This window comes from Oncorhynchus kisutch, unplaced genomic scaffold, assembly GCF_002021735.2.
Source record: "Oncorhynchus kisutch isolate 150728-3 unplaced genomic scaffold, Okis_V2 Okis03b-Okis08b_hom, whole genome shotgun sequence".
Lineage (NCBI taxonomy): Eukaryota > Metazoa > Chordata > Actinopteri > Salmoniformes > Salmonidae > Oncorhynchus > Oncorhynchus kisutch.
The window spans coordinates 3,081,742-3,101,520 of NW_022261980.1; the positions used below are offsets into that span (position 1 = coordinate 3,081,742).

General features: G+C 46.2%; 1 protein-coding gene across 1 annotated transcript in view; it reads left to right on the top strand.

Annotated features, from left to right (window-relative positions):
- LOC109877091 (ADAMTS-like protein 3) overlaps nt 1-19,779 on the top strand; it is a 46,651-nt gene that overhangs the window by 901 nt on the left and 25,971 nt on the right. Inside the window, exons 2-6 of the mRNA XM_031812499.1 lie at nt 244-423; nt 1,243-1,396; nt 4,784-5,043; nt 5,528-6,101; nt 8,852-9,086. Of these exons, the coding sequence (XP_031668359.1) occupies nt 244-423; nt 1,243-1,396; nt 4,784-5,043; nt 5,528-6,101; nt 8,852-9,086 (1,403 nt within the window). The remainder of the gene's footprint in view (nt 1-243; nt 424-1,242; nt 1,397-4,783; nt 5,044-5,527; nt 6,102-8,851; nt 9,087-19,779) is intronic.

Consider the following 19,779-nt stretch of genomic DNA (forward strand, 5'->3'; position numbering starts at 1 on the left):
CTCTGTCTCTCACTCTCTCTCTGTCTCTCTTGCTCTGTCTCTCTCTCTGTCTCTCGCTCTCTCTCTCTCGCTCTGTCTCTCGCTGTATCTCGCTCTCTCTCTGTATCTCTGTCTCTCTCTCTGTCTCTCTCTCTCTGTCTCTCTCGCTCTCTGTCTCTCTCTGTCTCTCTCTTTCTCTCTCTTTCTCTGTCTCTCTCTGTCTCTCTCTCTGTCTCTCTCGCTCTCTGTCTCTCTGTCTCACAGTGCTCCCTCTCCTGCGGCGGGGGTAGCCAGGTACGTAAGGTGTTCTGTAAACAGCTGTTATCTACGGGGGCCTACTGGACACTGGGGGACACAGCATGCCCAGGGGCCAAACCGGCCCCTCATAGGACCTGCTCCAAGACGGACTGTCTGCCCTACATGGCTGGGGGAGAGTGGGGGAAGGTGAGTGGGGATGGGGGAGGGAGGAGAGAGGCTGAAGGAGATTAGGAGCAGATTAATAGAGGGATGGGGAGGGAGGAGAGAGGCTGAAGGAGATTAGGAGCAGATTAATGGAGGGATGGGGAGGGAGGAGAGAGACTGAAGGAGATTAGGAGCAGATTAATGGAGGGATGGGGAGGTAGGAGAGAGACTGAAGGAGGTTAGGAGCAGATTAATGGAGGGAGGAGAGAGATTGAAGGAGATTAGGAGCAGATTAATGGAGGGATGGGGGAGGGAGGAGAGAGGCTGAAGGAGATTAGGAGCAGATTAATGGAGGGATGGGGAGGGAGGAGAGAGGCTGAAGGAGATTAGGAGCAGATTAATGGAGGGATGGGGAGGTAGGAGAGAGACTGAAGGAGATTAGGAGCAGATTAATGGAGGGATGGGGAGGGAGGAGAGAGGCTGAAGGAGATTAGGAGCAGATTAATGGAGGGATGGGGAGGTAGGAGAGAGACTGAAGGAGATTAGGAGCAGATTAATGGAGGGATGGGGAGGGAGGAGAGAGACTGAAGGAGATTAGGAGCAGATTCATGGAGGGATGGGGAGGGAGGAGAGAGACTGAAGGAGATTAGGAGCAGATTAATGGAGGGATGGGGGGGGGAATGTGAGGTTGCAGAGGGATGAAGAGGGATGGATGGATGGAGGGAGGTGAGTGGAAGGAGGGAAGGAAGGAGAGTTAGTGTCAGGAACTGTAAGAGGGACAGTGAAAGGAGGAGGGCAATTCCATTTTGATTACACAAAGTTGTGAACAAACAAAAAGCATAATGAATGTGTGTGTTGCAGTGCTCTGTATCCTGTGGTCTGGGGATCCAACGTAGGGAGCCAGTGTGTCAGAGGTTAACCTCAGCTGGACAGCAGGTGATGCTGGCGAGGAGGCTCTGCGATGGCCTCTCCTCTCCACCCCTGGTCAGGACATGCCGAATGATCACCTGCCCTAGTGAGTACACACACTCACACACACACACACACCTCAATATCCGGCCTGATAAGCGTATGATAGACCTCTTTCAGACCTTTTTCATCATGTGCACACACTCATACACACACACACTCTCATACATAACACACACACACACACACCACACATACATACAACCACACACATATACACACTTCCCATGTCTGCATGTCTGGGGAAAAATGTCTTGTTGTTCCATCTGATGTCAGTGCTCCGTAAAGCTCCGTAAAGAGATTAGAGATTCTGAAAGCATACAGTCTCTGCATCCCAAATGGCACCATGTTCTCTCAAAATTAGTGTACTATATAGGGAATAGGGTGCCATTGGTCCTGGTCAAAAGTAGTGCACTTGGAAATAGGGTGCCATTTGGGACGTATTCACTGTGAACATGCTATGGGTGAGTAGGAGTCTTAAATATGTACACTTGAAAGTGATCCAAGTAGTATAGAGAATAGGGTACCGTTTGTGATCCAGCCACTGTGACCGTACTGTACCTAAGTACAAAGTCTTCTATATCTATATGTCTGGAAAGTGATTATCCATGAGAATAAAGACACAGGAACATGTTCTGTTCTTTATCAGGCCATCGACAGCTCCAGTTCTCACTTTGAATGTTTACATTTGAACCGACTAATCAAAAACATGTGTGTGTGTGTGTGTGTGTATATATATATATATATATGCACACACACATCTACCTACATCTACCTACAGTATATATGTTATCTATGCCAAAGTACAAACAGTACAGCATTACTGACCGCAATCTACGCACGCACAACACACACACACACACACACACACACACACTACAAGCCAACTACTGTTCTGTGCAGCCAAGCGTACTTCCAGAATGAAGAGAACATCTGAAAAGCATACAGAAGTAAGGTCAATGGTTGTTCACTGAGTGTGTGTGAGTTCACACTGTAAAGGAAATAGTCCACTCTCCTACGGTGTGTGTGTGTGTGTGTGTCCCAAATGTGTCCCAAAGTGTTCACTGTGTGTCTGAAAGCTACCATCTCTCTGAACTGCCTCAACAGAGAGAGGACATACAATGCATGATTGAGTGCCTCGCAAATGTCACAGCTACTCCTTAAAGGAAGTGTGTGTGTGTGTGTGTGTGTGTGTGTGTGTGTGTGTGTGTGTGTGTGTGTGTGTGTGTGTGTGAGAGAAACTGTCCTACCCAGCTGCTGCTTATGAGGGTCATGGTGGGTGTGTGTGTGATGTGAGCACATGCCCGTGCCTCTGTGCATGAACTTTCAACATGTCAGTATACTACATCTATAGATTCACAATAGGGTAGTGTGTATACTACATCTATATATTCACAATAGGGTAGTGTGTATACTATATCTATAGATTCACAATAGGGTAGTGTGTATACTACATCTATAGATTCACAATAGGGTAGTGTGTATACTACATCTATAGATTCACAATAGGGTAGTGTGTATACTACATCTATAGATTCACAATAGGGTAGTGTGTATACTACATCTATAGATTCACAATAGGGTAGTGTGTATACTACATCTATAGATTCACAATAGGGTAGTGTGTATACTACATCTATAGATTCACAATAGGGTAGTGTGTATACTACATCTATATATTCACAATAGGGTAGTGTGTATACTACATCTATAGATTCACAATAGGGTAGTGTGTATACTACATCTATAGATTCACAATAGGGTAGTGTGTATACTACATCTATAGATTCACAATAGGGTAGTGTGTATACTACATCTATAGATTCACAATAGGGTAGTGTGTATACTAAATCTATAGATTCACAATAGGGTAGTGTGTATACTACATCTATAGATTCACAATAGGGTAGTGTGTATACTACATCTATAGATTCACAATAGGGTAGTGTGTATACTAAATCTATAGATTCACAATAGGGTAGTGTCTATACTGTGTTTTGTGTTTGGAGATATTAGGTGGATGGAATGACTTCACATTAACCAAAGGATTGACTCTCCCCTGCTGTCATGCTAGCCTCAGGTTGTATCCCAAACAGCACCTTATTCCAAAAACAGTCCATTACTTTTCATCAGGTCCCATAGGGCTCTGCACTATATAGGGATTAGGGTGCCATTTGGGATGTAGCCTCAGAGTCTCAAGCACAAGGTCATGTTGCCTCATCCTTCTAGCCCAGACCTTATCTCATTCCCTGTTATCAAAGCTAATGATATCAAATCCACAGGATTAACTTGACCCAGATATACAGGGAGGGTGCTTCCCAAATGGCAACCTTTTGCCATATAGTACACTACTTTGGAGCAGAGTCCACATTGCCTCAGTCTAAGTATGACCATACAGGCTCTGGTCACTACATAGGGAATAGGGTGCCATTTGGTACGCTGACAGAGAGTGCGTTAGAGGGAGGGTCTGAATGCATTGCCTCACAGTCTAAGTATGACCATCGGTCAGTACGAGACAGAAATTACAGTGATTGAAATGTACTGAGAGCTTGGTTTTAGGTCCAGCTGATTCCAGACAGAACAGGGTGGAAGATCTTGTTCTCTACTGATTGACTCTTTTCTCATTTTAAGATCACCTCATTAGATCACTTCATTAGATCACTTCATTAGATCACTACAGTAGATCACAAGGTCCAACTGAAATGTGACTTCTTCTTTTAACCCCTCCAAGGACATAAATGCACCCAGGTTTTGGAGAGGTGTGGGGAGCTGCCACACTGGGCGCCCCGGGGAGCTGTTGTTATGGGGGGTTAAGTGCCTTGCTCAAGTGCACAACGACAGGCAATGGCATCTGGGATTTGACACCGGCAACCCTCTAGTTGCCAGCTCACTTCCCGATAGATTTTTCCTGTCAGACCCAGGATTTGAACTGGCAACCATCCGGTTGCTGAGTTTCCTATTTAACCGCTAGGCTAACTGCCGCCCAAATTATGCTAATGCTAATGTAGAATCATTATTCCAAATCAAATCATTATCATAATGTCAGATATAATATAGGTTTTATTTATAATATTTTGTGTTAGTTATAAAGTTGTTTTATCCTTCTAAACCTTCATGCTATAGCCTATATTTGTCATGTGAGTAAATGACAATGGTTTAATTCACTGTAAGAGGTTGACCACCGTTATGTTCTCTCTCTCTCTGTCTCTCTCTCTGTCTCTCTCTCTGTCTCTCTCTCTGTCTCTCTCTCTCTCTCTCTCTGTCTCTCTCTCTGTCTCTCTCTCTTTCTCTCTCTGTCTCTATCTCTCTCTCTCTCTCTCTCTCTGTCTCTCTCTCTGTGTCTCACTCTCTCTCACTCTCTCTCTCTCTGTCTCTCTGTCTCCCTCTCTCTCTCCCTCCCTTTCTCTTTCCCTCCATCCATCATTCCCTTCAGAGCATAAGACAGAGATGAACCCCAGACAGCTTGTGAAGGAAGCATCCAGAATCAACCAGCAGCCCACAAAGGAGACAGGGAAGGAAGCATCAAAGGAAACAATCAAGGAGCCAGTAAAGCGTTGTCCGTTGATTCTAGGCTTGAGTCGTATCTACATCCAGACCCGGCAGGAGAAACGCCTCCACCTGACCATCGGTGGGCGTGCTTACCTCCTACCAAAAACCTCCCTGATCATCAAATGCCCTGTCCGGCGCTTCCAGGTTGGATCCTTTCCTCATGGTCTTTACTGTTGTAATGGATGAGAACATATGCCATGGCTGGGGTTTCCAGGTTGGATCCTTTCCTCATGGTCTTTACTGTTGTAATGGATGAGAACATATGCCATGGCTGGGGTTTCCAGGTTGGATCCTTTCCTCATGGTCTTTACTGTTGTAATGGATGAGAACATATGCCATGGCTGGGGTTTCCAGGTTGGATCCTTTCCTCATGGTCTTTACTGTTGTAATGGATGAGAACATATGCCATGGCTGGGGTTTCCAACTATGACTGGACATGTTTATCATTTAAAATCACTTACATTTAATTTTGTAGACTCATTCTGGCAATAGACAAATCTCCCTGAACAGCTGTTCTGTTCAGCTTGTCAGGAGGTAAAGGCCATTCCAGGACTCCAGTCTAAATTGAGAGGTTGTCCTCCTTAGCTCTTATTTTTGCCTTGTGTTTTGTCTTGTATGTTGCATCTAGAAAGCCTACATCCGTTGGGAGAAGGACGGCCGCCCCCTGCACAGCTGCAAGCGTCTGGGCGTCACCAAATCTGGTTCTCTAAAGATCCACAGCCTAGGAGTTGTGGACAGTGGGGTGTACGTGTGTATCGCCGGCCCCGCCTCAGACTCATTCACCCTTAAACTGATTGGCAGCGACAGCAGACTGATCGACCGACCGGTTGAAAACGAATCGGACCCCGAACCTGGCCTAGACCTGACCAGGATTCAACCGCGATTCAACCTTCAGGACTGGGACACCCAGGGTCTTCCTCACTGCCTCCCGTTTACCCCCAGCCTCAAAGGTCCCAGTCTGTCTCTGCTGCCCGGTGGTGTAGAGGCCTCGGTGTTGCAGGTGCAGGCGGGGGCCTTGGTGCTGCAGCCCTGGAGCCTGGAGGAGAGGGTGAGGAACGTGAGTCTGCAGGCGGAGATGGGAGAGATCAGCCAGGAACAGGCTTCTCAGATCATCTACACCCTCATCACAGAGATGTCTGGAGGCCAACAGGCCTCCACAGAGCAGTGGAAAGGGACCAAGGAGGAGACGGGGAACCCAAAAGGTAACCTTTTGTCACGATAGAAAATAATCCAATACAATAGAATACAACTTTTTCCCTCCAATGATGTCACCGTACCAGTTACCATGTCGTTTCTAAGCAAACACCAGGTAGTTAGCGGGCTGTAGAATAAAGTTTAATGCTAGTTTTCACTCAGAGGGCTCTATTTTCAGGCCGGCGTTAAGGCAGCACCAGTGTCAAACGCACGTTAGTTTGCAATTTTATAATGGAAATTCTGGCACACTGGTATTTTCCAGCCCTAACGCCATGTTTGGCAATTGACCTTTCTTATATCAGCTCACTTGTGCTCAGATGGGCGGGTGGAAATATTTGAGGCATGTCCTTAAAAACATGATCCAAAGTGCTAATTTGCAGTGATGGTAGGGATATTTAAGACCAACCTAAAGCTGGTTTCAGCAGTAACACAGATGGTTATGACATGAATATTGACAGCAGAAACACAGCCTATCCAGCACACTGTCCTTATGAACATGGAACAAGAGGAGCCTGATGTGCTTTTGGAGTCTGAATACTTCCTATTTAGAAACATTAAAAAATATATGTTTATTTGGTTAAAAACCAAGATTAACCTCCTCTCAATTAAGGCTTTTTTTGTCTGCCAAATGCAATCGTAAAGTAGTCAAGACAATAAAGGGTTTGGCTCCCGAGACCACTTGGAAATAAATCTTAATCACCAAAGCTTTATTCAAATATGAAGTTTGAGAGGAGTAAAACAGTGAGCTGACATTCCTTTTTCATCCCTGCATTGTAGGCAGGCCCACATTATTCTAGCATGCAGGTCACATTTTGAACGTACGTAAAAACCCCTCCATGATGTAGAACCCAAGACCTCCCTTAGGCCCACTATAATGAAGGCTGGTTCAACAGAAATGACCCACTATAATGAAGGCTGGTTCAACAGAAATGACCTACTATAAGGAAGGCTGGTTCAACAGAAATGACCTACTATAATGAAGGCTGGTTCAACAGAAATGACCTACTATAAGGAAGGCTGGTTCAACAGAAATGACCTACTATAATGAAGGCTGGTTCAACAGAAATGACCCACTATAATGAAGGCTGGTTCAACAGAAATGACCTACTATAATGAAGGCTGGTTCAACAGAAATGACCTACTATAAGGAAGGCTGGTTCAACAGAAATGACCTACTATAATGAAGGCTGGTTCAACAGAAATGACCCACTATAATGAAGGCTGGTTCAACAGAAATGACCTACTATAATGAAGGCTGGTTCAACAGAAATGACCTACTATAATGAAGGCTGGTTCAACAGAAATGACCCACTATAATGAAGGCTGGTTCAACAGAAATGACCCACTATAATGAAGGCTGGTTCAACAGAAATGACCTACTATAATGAAGGCTGGGTCAACAGAAATGACCCACTATAATGAAGGCTGGTTCAACAGAAATGACCTACTATAATGAAGGCTGGTTCAACAGAAATGACCTACTATAATGAAGGCTGGTTCAACAGAAATGACCCACTATAATGAAGGCTGGTTCAACAGAAATGACCTACTATAATGAAGGCTGGTTCAACAGAAATGAGACAGGTGTTTTATACAACAGCCTTCTGTGTGTTCTCTTTTTGACTCCCTCTGCATTTTTGCAATCAATTGCCTGAATTTTCTCCATCTCCTTAGTTATCATGCTTTAATTCCACCGGGCATTCTACTGATTTGAAGACTTGCTCTTCCAGAAAGTGGAGGGCAACACTTTTTCAGTTCTACTACGTGATATCTTTCATAAAAGCCATGTTAGAAAGGATTACCTACACATGCTGACCAGCTTATGTTATAGACAAAAGTGTGCTACATGGCAGACCAATCTGAACTCATCTCTCGGCATGTCCAGCCCATCCATTATCTCAGCCAATCATGGCTATGAAGGTTCCTGTCTTTTTCCGTGGCTAAACCAACTAAGCTCGTAATTGAACAGTTGTATTCGTATTTACAGATGGCAAGTGTGTTATTAAGACACATGAACGTTTACATGTTCCAGAAGGCATTTCTGCCCAAACGTTTACGTTCAAATGCCTCTCCTGTAAAGTAGTGATGTGTGACATGCCTAGTTTTCTGAAATGAGTCACATATTTTGCCATGGAGCACATTCTGATTGGCCAGTGAGGGGCCAAGCCTCGAGACACCCACAACTTGTTTATTCATCGAGCCCCAGCCCCTTTCGCGCCAATGCCAACAAGTGTACCGAGAATTATGATAGTGAAAATAGCTAAACTATTTCTGACTCACCCCTGAACCTATAGCATTACCGCCTGCGTTTAGATGTCCCATTCTGTTAGGTTTGTTAAAATAGAGCCCGAAACAGGATTGTGTTCAGATGAGTGCAGGCACTATATGGTGTTAGAGTTACATTTAAAACGTGGGTATTCATAGGACAGATACTTTCATAGACAAATAAAAAATACAAGTTATTTATTTATGTTCAGTTTATATACAGGAATGAAACCCACAACTCATTATGACATTACTAGTGCATCAAATGTGGTTTTATCAAGATTGGGGGTCAATTCCTTTTCAATTCAGTCAATTCCTTTTCAATTCAGGAAGAAAAACATACAATTCTAATTCCAAATGTTTCTCATAGAGCATTGAGATGTGGAATTTCAGTTTATTTCCTGAAACTAATTAATGGAAATGGAACTGACCCCTACTGTAGTTATTATTTAATCTGCAACATACAATGTGATACGATCTCAAATCTCAATAGACCGGACACCAAACTCGTCGGAGTGGTCGGCTAGTAGATTCAAGAGACCAGTGATCATCCGACAGAGGCAGAACCCCCCGATGACCTTCCAGAGGAGTCTGAACATCAGTGTTGGCCAGACAGCCTTCCTGACCAACGCCACGCAGGAGTTGTACCTGCTCTGCCCCACAGAGGGCATCCCGCAGCCCCAAATCACCTGGACCAAGGACGGAGTAGAGCTACAACTAACTGACAGGTAACACATACAGTAATACACAAATACACACATGCATACTGTCACATTCTCACACACACACACACACACACACACACACACACACACACACACACACACACACACACACACACACACACACACACACACACACACACACACACACACACACACATAAATAAGACATGCCCATTAGCTTTATGTTATCCTCCATTCTCACTCCTCTTTCCATAATATAGTGCAGCAGTGTGGGGTATAGCTCAGGCCTGCTGGGCTTGGCTTTGCCCTGGAGAGAATACTGATTGTAGCTATGCAGGATCCCTGTGAGAAGCTATGGAAACTGTTACTCATATATCAGAGAAAGGAGAAAGGACTCGGAGCCCGCTGTGAATGTTCTGTGTTCCGAGTCCGCCTCAGATCATGGTGTGAAATTTACAATTTCACCTTCCGGACCCTGTTGCCGAGTCTCACTCCTCGTCCTCAAGTCTTCCTCCTCCTCCCCCTCTTCAAATCTTCCTCCCTACTCATGTCTTCTTCCTCCTTTACCCCATTCTCATCCTCCTCTTCCTCACATCTTGTATATCACCCTCCTTCCTCCTCTTCCTCACATCTTGTGTAACCCCCTCCTCCTCTTCCTCACGTATTGTATATCCCCCTCCTCCTCCTCCTCCTCCTCCTCTCCTCATGGATCTCCCATGGAGCTGGACTCACTGTTTTACAGGGTCAGCTCAGAACTTGGCTGGAGAAGGGAGAGAGTGTAGAGAAAGGGGATGGAGAGGTGAGAGATGGAAAGGAAAGGGAAGAAAACGGCTAGAGAGGGAAGAGGGGTGAAGGAGAGGGGAAAATAGAAGAGACGGGAAGGAAAGAGGAGAGAGGGGAAAGAAAGAGGAGAGAGGGGAAGGAAAGAGGAGAGAGAAGGGAAGGACAGAGGAGAGAGAGGGGAAGGACAGAGGAGAGAGAGGGGAAGGAGAGAGAGGGGAAGGACAGAGGAGAGAGAGGGGAAGGAAAGAGGAGAGAGGGGAAAGAAAGGAGAGAGAAGGGAAGGACAGAGGAGAGAGAGGGGTGGAAGAAAGAGGAGAGAGGGGAAGGAAAGAGGAGAGAGGGGAAGGAAAGAGGAGAGAGAGGGGAAAGAAAGAGGAGAGAGGGGAAGGAAAGAGGAGAGAGGGGAAGGAAAGAGGAGAGAGGGGAAGGAAAGAGGAGAGAGGGGAAAGAAAGAGGAGAGAGAAGGGAAGGAAAGAGGAGAGAGAAGGGAAGGACAGAGGAGAGAGAGGGGAAGGAGAGAGAGGGGAAGGACAGAGGAGAGAGAGGGGAAGGAAAGAGGAGAGAGGGGAAAGAAAGGAGAGAGAAGGGAAGGACAGAGGAGAGAGAGGGGGAAGAAAGAGGAGAGAGGGGAAGGAAAGAGGAGAGAGGGGAAGGACAGAGGAGAGAGGGGAAGGAAAGAGGAGAGAGGGGAAGGAAAGAGGAGAGAGGGGAAGGAAAGAGGAGAGAGAGGGCAAAGAAAGAGGAGAGAGGGGAAGGAAAGAGGAGAGAGGGGAAGGAAAGAGGAGAGAGGGGAAAGAAAGAGGAGAGAGAGGGGAAAGAAAGAGGAGAGAGAAGGGAAGGACAGAGGAGAGAGGGGAAGGAAAGATGAGAGAGAGGGGAAGGAAAGAGGAGAGAGAAGGGAAGGACAGAGGAGAGAGGGGAAGGAAAGATGAGAGAGGGGAAAGAAAGGAGAGAGAAGGGAAGGAAAGAGGAGAGAGAAGGGAAGGACAGAGGAGAGAGGGGAAGGAAAGATGAGAGAGAGGGGAAGGAAAGAGGAGAGAGAAGGGAAGGACAGAGGAGAGAGGGGAAGGAAAGATGAGAGAGGGGCAAGAAAGGAGAGAGAAGGGAAGGACAGAGGAGAGAGGAGAAGGAAAGAGGAGAGAGAAGGGAAGGACAGAGAGAGAGTGGAAGGAGTGGAAGGAGAGAGAGGAGAAGGAAAGAGAAGGGAAGGGGAGGGAAGGCAGCATAAAATTGGGCGAAAAAGGCGAAAAATAAAACAAGCGAAATGGTAATGGAAAAGGGGAGGGAAACATGGATGGTTGATTGACATTCACAGGGCCCAGGGCTGAGGCGTGAAGCTGTGTGTTCTCCCAGTTCCGTGTGAGTGTGGAGACGGTTGCCCTTCACTTATCAAAGTGATGTGGTCTTGGAACCAGCGTGTTGTGATAGCAGGCAGTGGGACCGCCTGTTGTGTACTGTAACCCGTTTGACCTCTCTAAAGACTTGGATAGATTCGAAGTGGAAATTCAGTAACTCTTACAAGACAATGGAAATTGCTATAATTAAAACCAATGTGTTTCGGCCTTTAGCCTTCATCAGGATTTTTCAACAGATTTGCCAGGCCTCATGTTCATTCAATGAGGGGAAAGACGTTTGTTTTAGGTTGCTTACCGGCTTTTTAAACCTGTAGTAGAGAAATAAAAAGACAATGTTTTATGTTTGATGTGTATGTATGCCAGTGTGGAGCCAAAGGCACATTTCCACATTTGGACTTGCTTGCTTTTGGTGGTGCAATGCCCTGAATGCCATGGCAGTCTTTCCTTCATAGAAGCTGCTACGCCCGACCTGACACCAGGTCAGATGTTATCCATAATGTCTCCTTTGGCCTTCTGGGAGGTCTCCATTACATGAGGGGACCCACAGTATAAATGTACTGTCAGCCAGCTCAGGATGTCCAGCAAATCTCAGCCTTCTGACCTTTATCTGGAAAATCTGGACAATTAAGTTGTTTGTGATCCAAATGTCATCATGTGATCCTGATTGGTCAGACTTGGTTGGACCATGGTATTTAGTCTCATATTCTCACATGTTATTGTCACAAGGAGTAGACCAAGATGCAGCGTGGTATGTTTCCATCCTTTATTATGGAATCGAAAACTTCAAAGAACACAAACAACAAAGTGAACAACCAAAACGTGAATCTAATATAATGCTCTCAGGCAACTATACATAGACAAGATCCCACACAGCACAATGGGAAAATGCCTACCCAAATATGATCCCCAATCAGAGACAACGATAAACAGCTGCCTCTGATTGGGAACCATACTAAGCCAATATAGAAATACAATTCACCTAGATAACCCACCCTTAAATCACACCCCGACCTAACCAACATAGAGAATAACAGCTCTCTATGGTCAGCGCGTGACAGTACCTCCCCCCCAAAGGTGCCAAAGACTCAATAGGGGAGGGCCGGGTGGGCATCTACCGTCGGGGGCTCCGGTGCGGGGCGAAGTACCGACTCTGCTCGTGGACAGTTCATCGGAGGAACCGGACAGTGGCTCATTGCTGGAAGAACCGTGGGTCATTACCAGAGGAACCGGACCGTGAATCGTCGCCGGATGCTCCGGACCGTGGATCGTCGCCGGGGACTCTGGACCGTAGATCGTCGCCGGGGACTCTGGACCATGGTGCGTTGCCGGGGACTCTGGACCGTAGATCATCGCCAGAGGCACAGGACATACTGGACTGTGGAGGCGCACTTGAGGCCTGATGCGTGGGACCGGTACAGGTGGCACCGGGCTGATGACACGCACCTCAGAGCGAGTGCGGGGAGGAAGCACAGGACGTACTGGACTGTGGAGGCGCGCTTGAGGGAGCGTGAGAGGAGCAGGTACAGGACGTACTGGGCTGTGAAGGTACACTGGGGACACAGTGCGTAGAACCGGCGCAGGATGTACTGGACCCTGGAGGCGCACTGGAGACCAGGAGCGCCGAGCCGGCACAACCCGTCCTGGACAGATACCTACTTTAGCGCGACAAGTGCGAGGAGCTGACACGGGACATACTGGGCTGTGAAGGCGCACTGGAGACCTGGTGCGTATAGCCGGCATCAATTGTACCGGAACACTTCTCAGGACAAGTGCGAGGAACTGGCACAGGTGGCATCGGGCGGCTAACATGCTCCTCAGGGCGAATGCCGTGCATATTACGCCAAACTAACAGCTTTCTCTCTTCACTCTCCTCCAATTTGTCCAATAACTCCTCAACAGTCTCTGACTCACCCCTCAACTTCGCCGACCACTTCGTGTGCCCCTCCCTCAAAAATTGGGGCTGTCTTTTGGGCGTGAGTCGTGGCCGCAAACCCTGACCTCGTCGCTGTCCTTCCCTCGCTGCCTCCACCTGCTTCCATGGCAGGCTTTTGTCTCCTGCCATTATCTCCTCCCAGGTTCAGGATGTCTTCTCCTCCTACCCACGCTGCTTGGTCCGTTTGTGTTGGGATCTTCTGTCACGTTCGTCATACGGAGTAGACCAAGATGCAGCGTGGTATGTTTCCATCCTTTATTATGGAATAGAAAACTTCAAAGAACACAAACAACAAAGTGAACAACCAAAACGTGAAGCTAATATAATGCTCTCAGGCCACTATACATAGACAAGATCCCACACAGCACAATGGGAAAATGCCTACCCAAATATGATCCCCAATCAGAGACAACGATAAACAGCTGCCTCTGATTGGGAACCATACTAGGCCAACATAGAAATACAATTCACCTAGATAACCCACCCTTAAATCACACCCCGACCTAACCAACATAGAGAATAACAGCTCTCTATGGTCAGGGCGTGACAGTTATGCATATACTGAACACGTGTTCAAGTCACTTTGGATAAAAGCGTATGCTAAACAACTGAACAGTATTATATCATCCTGTCCTATCCTGTCTACTGGCATGTCTACTGTATATATTCTACTGCTTGTGTTTAGCAGGTTTTACATGATAGGTACAGTACTGGCCGTAGGACCGTTGCTAGCCACAATTCTATTTTTCCAGGGATGTGGTCTGAGAGAGTACATTTTCCATGCTCTAATGGTTTATACGTTCCCCTCTAGGTCCACTGACTCCATGTTATGAAGTAGAAAATCATTTCCCCCCCATTTACTACGTAAGTCTGATACTTGGATTATCGAAATAAAAGGTCAGACAATATGTTAGGCACAGATCTAGGATCAGCGTACCCTCCCTTAAGCCTCACCTTAACCATAATGGGGGGACAAACAAAACTGATCTTGGATCAATGTCAAGAGGGCAACCACATTCTGCTACAGAGTAGAAAGAGGTTTCACCCCCTAATGGTTATGGTTAGGCTTCGGGAAGGGTAAACTGATCCTAGATATGTGCATAAGGGTAACTTCTAGCCTGTGAGTGGTGGTCAAGCATCAGTCTGATGAAGTGGGATGTGGGTGGGAGTAGCTCTGTGTACATTCCCACATGGTCTAAATGGGATCTAACAGAGAGCTTATAGCCCCATAGAGATCCATAAACCACTGCATGGCTTTAGCAGCCCCCAGCCTCCCCTAGCCACACACCCATATACACAAACCCTGTTTGTTTCCCCAGACCCAGATCCTGCCTCTCTCCCCCAGCCCATAACCCCAGACACAGACCCTGCCCTTTCCCCCAGACCAAGACCCTGCCCCAGCCACAGTCCCTGTGTTCCCAATCCCAGCCCTCGCCCTCTCCCCACAGCAACACTCCATTTAAACAGTCCCTGTCCACTTCCCCCAGCCCCTCTCCCCCATGCCCTTTTACCCCAGTCTCAAAGGAAGTAGACTTCATGAGTCCAAAAACAGTATCTCCCTCTCTCCAGTCCCCACAAGCTGTTTTGACCCAAGCTTTCCCTGCATGGTGGTTCCTGTAATCTCTTAAATCTGTTATTGGAGTGTTTGAACCTGGGCCAATATTCATAGTGCCTCCATGCAGAAGTGCTGATCTAAGATCAGGTCTTCCCTGTCCATTAAATTATATTGCTTATGATCTAAAATGCTAAACTGAATCTCGATCAGCACTCCTACTGTGAGATGCTTTATGAATACGGCCCAGGAATCAAGTAGACATTGTGTTGCTCCTCTGTCCTGGATTGGTGGTGTTTGTTCCAGAGCCAAGGGAAGCTCAGGCAGACTTATTGGCCTTGAGGAATAGTTGAGCGGCCGGAGAGGAAGGACAGCTCAGAGCATGGGAAGAGGACCCATCCCTTCAGAGACTGGACTGTCCAGAGAGGAAGGACAGCTCAGAGCATGGGAAGAGGACCTGTCCCTTCAGAGACTGGACTGTCCAGAGAGGAAGGACAGCTCAGAGCATGGGAAGAGGACCAGTCCCTTCAGAGACTGGACTGTCCAGAGAGGAAGGACAGCTCAGAGCATGGGAAGAGGACCAGTCCTTTCAGAGACTGGACTGTCCAGAGAGGAAGGACAGCTCAGAGCATGGGAAGAGGACCAGTCCTTTCAGAGACTGGACTGTCCAGAGAGGAAGGACAGCTCAGAGCATGGGAAGAGGACCAGTCCCTTCAGAGACTGGACTGTCCAGAGAGGAAGGACAGCTCAGAGCATGGGAAGAGGACCAGTCCCTTCAGAGACTGGACTGTCCAGAGAGGAAGGACAGCTCAGAGCATGGGAAGAGGACCAGTCCCTTCAGAGAGGTGAAAAAGAGACTAGACTGTCCAGAGAGGAAGGACAGCTCAGAGCATGGGAAGAGGACCAGTCCCTTCAGAGAGGTGAAAAAGAGACTGGACTGTCCAGAGAGGGAGTTCAGGGTTTATGAGGCCCTCTTACCGACATTCTGTATGTGTGTGTCTGTCTGTGTGTGTGCCTGTGTGTGTGTCTGTCTGTGCGTGCAAGTGTGTATGCGCTTTTGTCTGCCAATCAAATGAGCAGGTCTGTGCATGTATGCAAGCAAGGACACGTGTGTGTGTGTGTGTGTGTGTGTGTGTGTGTGTGTGTGTGTGTGTGTGTGTGCATTCGCTTGTGTTCGAGACTTTAAAACACATACAAAACACGCCAATCATAACAATCTCCCACCAATCACACAGATTAACAACTCACTGAAACATGACCTAGGTATCCCAAATGGCACTCTATTCCCTTTGTAGTGCACTACTTTTGACCAGGGCCCATAGGGTAATAGAGTGCCATTTGGGATGCGTGCATTAACTCAGTGAAAATATGAAAGAGAGGTTCAGCATCATTAAAGGAAATTAGATCTTTAATCGGCTGATTAATTTGATTAGACTAGATCAGGACTTTATGTTTATTCTGATTTCATGCACTAATAGCATCTGCACACACACACACACACACAGACAGACAATGCACACACGCTATACGCACGCACACTCACGCACAATGCACCCACACAATTACATACACACACATGTAGCTGTTTGAACCAGCTTGAGACAGTTTGTTTGTAATAGTTTTATGTCATGTGACTGCTGAGAGACCATAGGCTGTTCAGTTCTAGACTCTGGTCATGTGACTGCTGAGAGACCATAGGCTGTTCAGTTCTAGACTCTGGTCATGTGACTGCTGAGAGACCATAGGCTGTTCAGTTCTAGACTCTGGTCATGTGACTGCTGAGAGACCATAGGCTGTTCAGTTCTAGACTCTGGTCATGTGACTGCTGAGAGACCATAGGCTGTACAGTTCTAGACTCTGGTCATGTGACTGCTCATAGGCTGTTCAGTTCTAGACTCTGGTCATGTGACTGCTGAGAGACCATAGGCTGTTCAGTTCTAGACTCTGGTCATGTGACTGCTGAGAGACCATAGGCTGTTCAGTTCTAGACTCTGGTCATGTGACTGCTCATAGGCTGTACAGTTCTATACTCTGGTCATGTGACTGCTGAGAGACCATAGGCTGTTCAGTTCTAGACTCTGGTCATGTGACTGCTGAGAGACCATAGGCTGTTCAGTTCTAGACTCTGGTCATGTGACTGCTCATAGGCTGTTCAGTTCTAGACTCTGGTCATGTGACTGCTGAGAGACCATAGGCTGTACAGTTCTAGACTCTGGTCATGTGACTGCTCATAGGCTGTTCAGTTCTAGACTCTGGTCATGTGACTGCTGAGAGATCATAGGCTGTACAGTTCTAGACTCTGGTCATGTGACTGCTGAGAGACCATAGGCTGTACAGTTCTAGACTCTGGTCATGTGACTGCTCATAGGCTGTTCAGTTCTAGACTCTGGTCATGTGACTGCTGAGAGATCATAGGCTGTACAGTTCTAGACTCTGGTCATGTGACTGCTGAGAGATCATAGGCTGTACAGTTCTAGACTCTGGTCATGTGACTGCTGAGAGATCATAGGCTGTACAGTTCTAGACTCTGGTCATGTGACTGCTGAGAGATCATAGGCTGTACAGTTCTAGACTCTGGTCATGTGACTGCTGAGAGACCATAGGCTGTTACAGTTCTAGACTCTGGTCATGTGACTGCTCATAGGCTGTACAGTTCTAGACTCTGGTCATGTGACTGCTGAGAGATCATACAGTTCTAGACTCTGGTCATGTGACTGCTGAGAGATCATAGGCTGTTACAGTTCTAGACTCTGGTCATGTGACTGCTGAGAGATCATACAGTTCTAGACTCTGGTCATGTGACTGCTGAGAGATCATACAGTATGTGTACAGTTCTAGACTCTGGTCATGTGACTGCTGAGAGATCATAGGTTGTTACAGTTCTAGACTCTGGTCATGTGACTGCTGAGAGATCATAGGCTGTTACAATTCTAGACTCTGGTCATGTGACTGCTCATTTTTTATTTATTTTTTATTTTACCTTTATTTAACCAGGCAAGTCAGTTAAGAACAAATTCTTATTTTCAATGACGGCCTAGGAACAGTGGGTTAACTGCCTGTTCAGGGGCAGAACGACAGATTTGTACCTTGTCAGCTCGGGGATTTGAACTTGTAACCTTCCGGTTACTAGTCCAACACTCTAACCACTAGGCTACCCTGCCGCCCGCTCATAGGTTGTACAGTTCTAGACTCTGGTCATGGGACTGCTGAGAGATCATACAGTAGGTGTACAGTTCTAGACTCTGGTCATGTGACTGCTGAGAGATCATACAGTAGGTGTACAGTTCTAGACTCTGGTCATGTGACTGCTGAGAGATCATACAGTAGGTGTACAGTTCTAGACTCTGGTCATGTGACTGCTGAGAGATCATACAGTAGGTATACAGTTCTAGACTCTGGTCATGTGACTGCTGAGAGATCATACAGTAGGTATACAGTTCTAGACTCTGGTCATGTGACTGCTGAGAGATCATACAGTAGGTATACAGTTCTAGACTCTGGTCATGTGACTGCTGAGAGATCATACAGTAGGTGTACAGTTCTAGACTCTGGTCATGTGACTGCTGAGAGATCATACAGTAGGTATACAGTTCTAGACTCTGGTCATGTGACTGCTGAGAGATCATAGGCTGTTACAGTTCTAGACTCTGGTCATGTGACTGCTGAGAGATCATACAGTATGTGTACAGTTCTAGACTCTGGTCATGTGACTGCTGAGAGATCATAGGTTGTTACAGTTCTAGACTCTGGTCATGTGACTGCTGAGAGATCATAGGCTGTTACAATTCTAGACTCTGGTCATGTGACTGCTCATTTTTTATTTATTTTTTATTTTACCTTTATTTAACCAGGCAAGTCAGTTAAGAACAAATTCTTATTTTCAATGACGGCCTAGGAACAGTGGGTTAACTGCCTGTTCAGGGGCAGAACGACAGATTTGTACCTTGTCAGCTCGGGGATTTGAACTTGTAACCTTCCGGTTACTAGTCCAACACTCTAACCACTAGGCTACCCTGCCGCCCGCTCATAGGTTGTACAGTTCTAGACTCTGGTCATGGGACTGCTGAGAGATCATACAGTAGGTGTACAGTTCTAGACTCTGGTCATGTGACTGCTGAGAGATCATACAGTAGGTGTACAGTTCTAGACTCTGGTCATGTGACTGCTGAGAGATCATACAGTAGGTGTACAGTTCTAGACTCTGGTCATGTGACTGCTGAGAGATCATACAGTAGGTATACAGTTCTAGACTCTGGTCATGTGACTGCTGAGAGATCATACAGTAGGTATACAGTTCTAGACTCTGGTCATGTGACTGCTGAGAGATCATACAGTAGGTATACAGTTCTAGACTCTGGTCATGTGACTGCTGAGAGATCATACAGTAGGTGTACAGTTCTAGACTCTGGTCATGTGACTGCTGAGAGATCATACAGTAGGTATACAGTTCTAGACTCTGGTCATGTGACTGCTGAGAGATCATACAGTAGGTGTACAGTTCTAGACTCTGGTCATGTGACTGCTGAGAGATCATACAGTAGGTGTACAGTTCTAGACTCTGGCTCTGTGGATGATATGGCATCCATGAGACAGCCCTGCCACAAAGGTCAAGAGTAGTGAATTATTTCAAACAAACTTGTATTGCCAAGCTATCTGTAGTGTTTCAATGAATTATGATGTAAAACATGGTAACATGATCTATGATGTATTACATGTTAACATGAATTCTTATATATAACATGTTAACATAAATTCTTATATACTGTATAACATGTTAACATAAATTCTTATATACTGTATAACATGTTAACATAAATTCTTATATACTGTATAACATGTTAACATAAATTCTTATATACTGTATAACATGTTAACATAAATTCTTATATACTGTATAACATGTTAACATAAATTATTAAATACTGTATAACATGTTAACATAAATTCTTATACCTTTATTTAACTAGGCAAGTCAGTTAAGAACAAATTCTTATTTTCAATGACGGCCTAGGAACAGTGGGTTAACTGCCTGTTCAAGGGCAGAACGACAGATTTGTACCTTGTCAGCTCGGGGGTTTGAACGTGCAACCTTGTGGTTACTAGTCCAACACT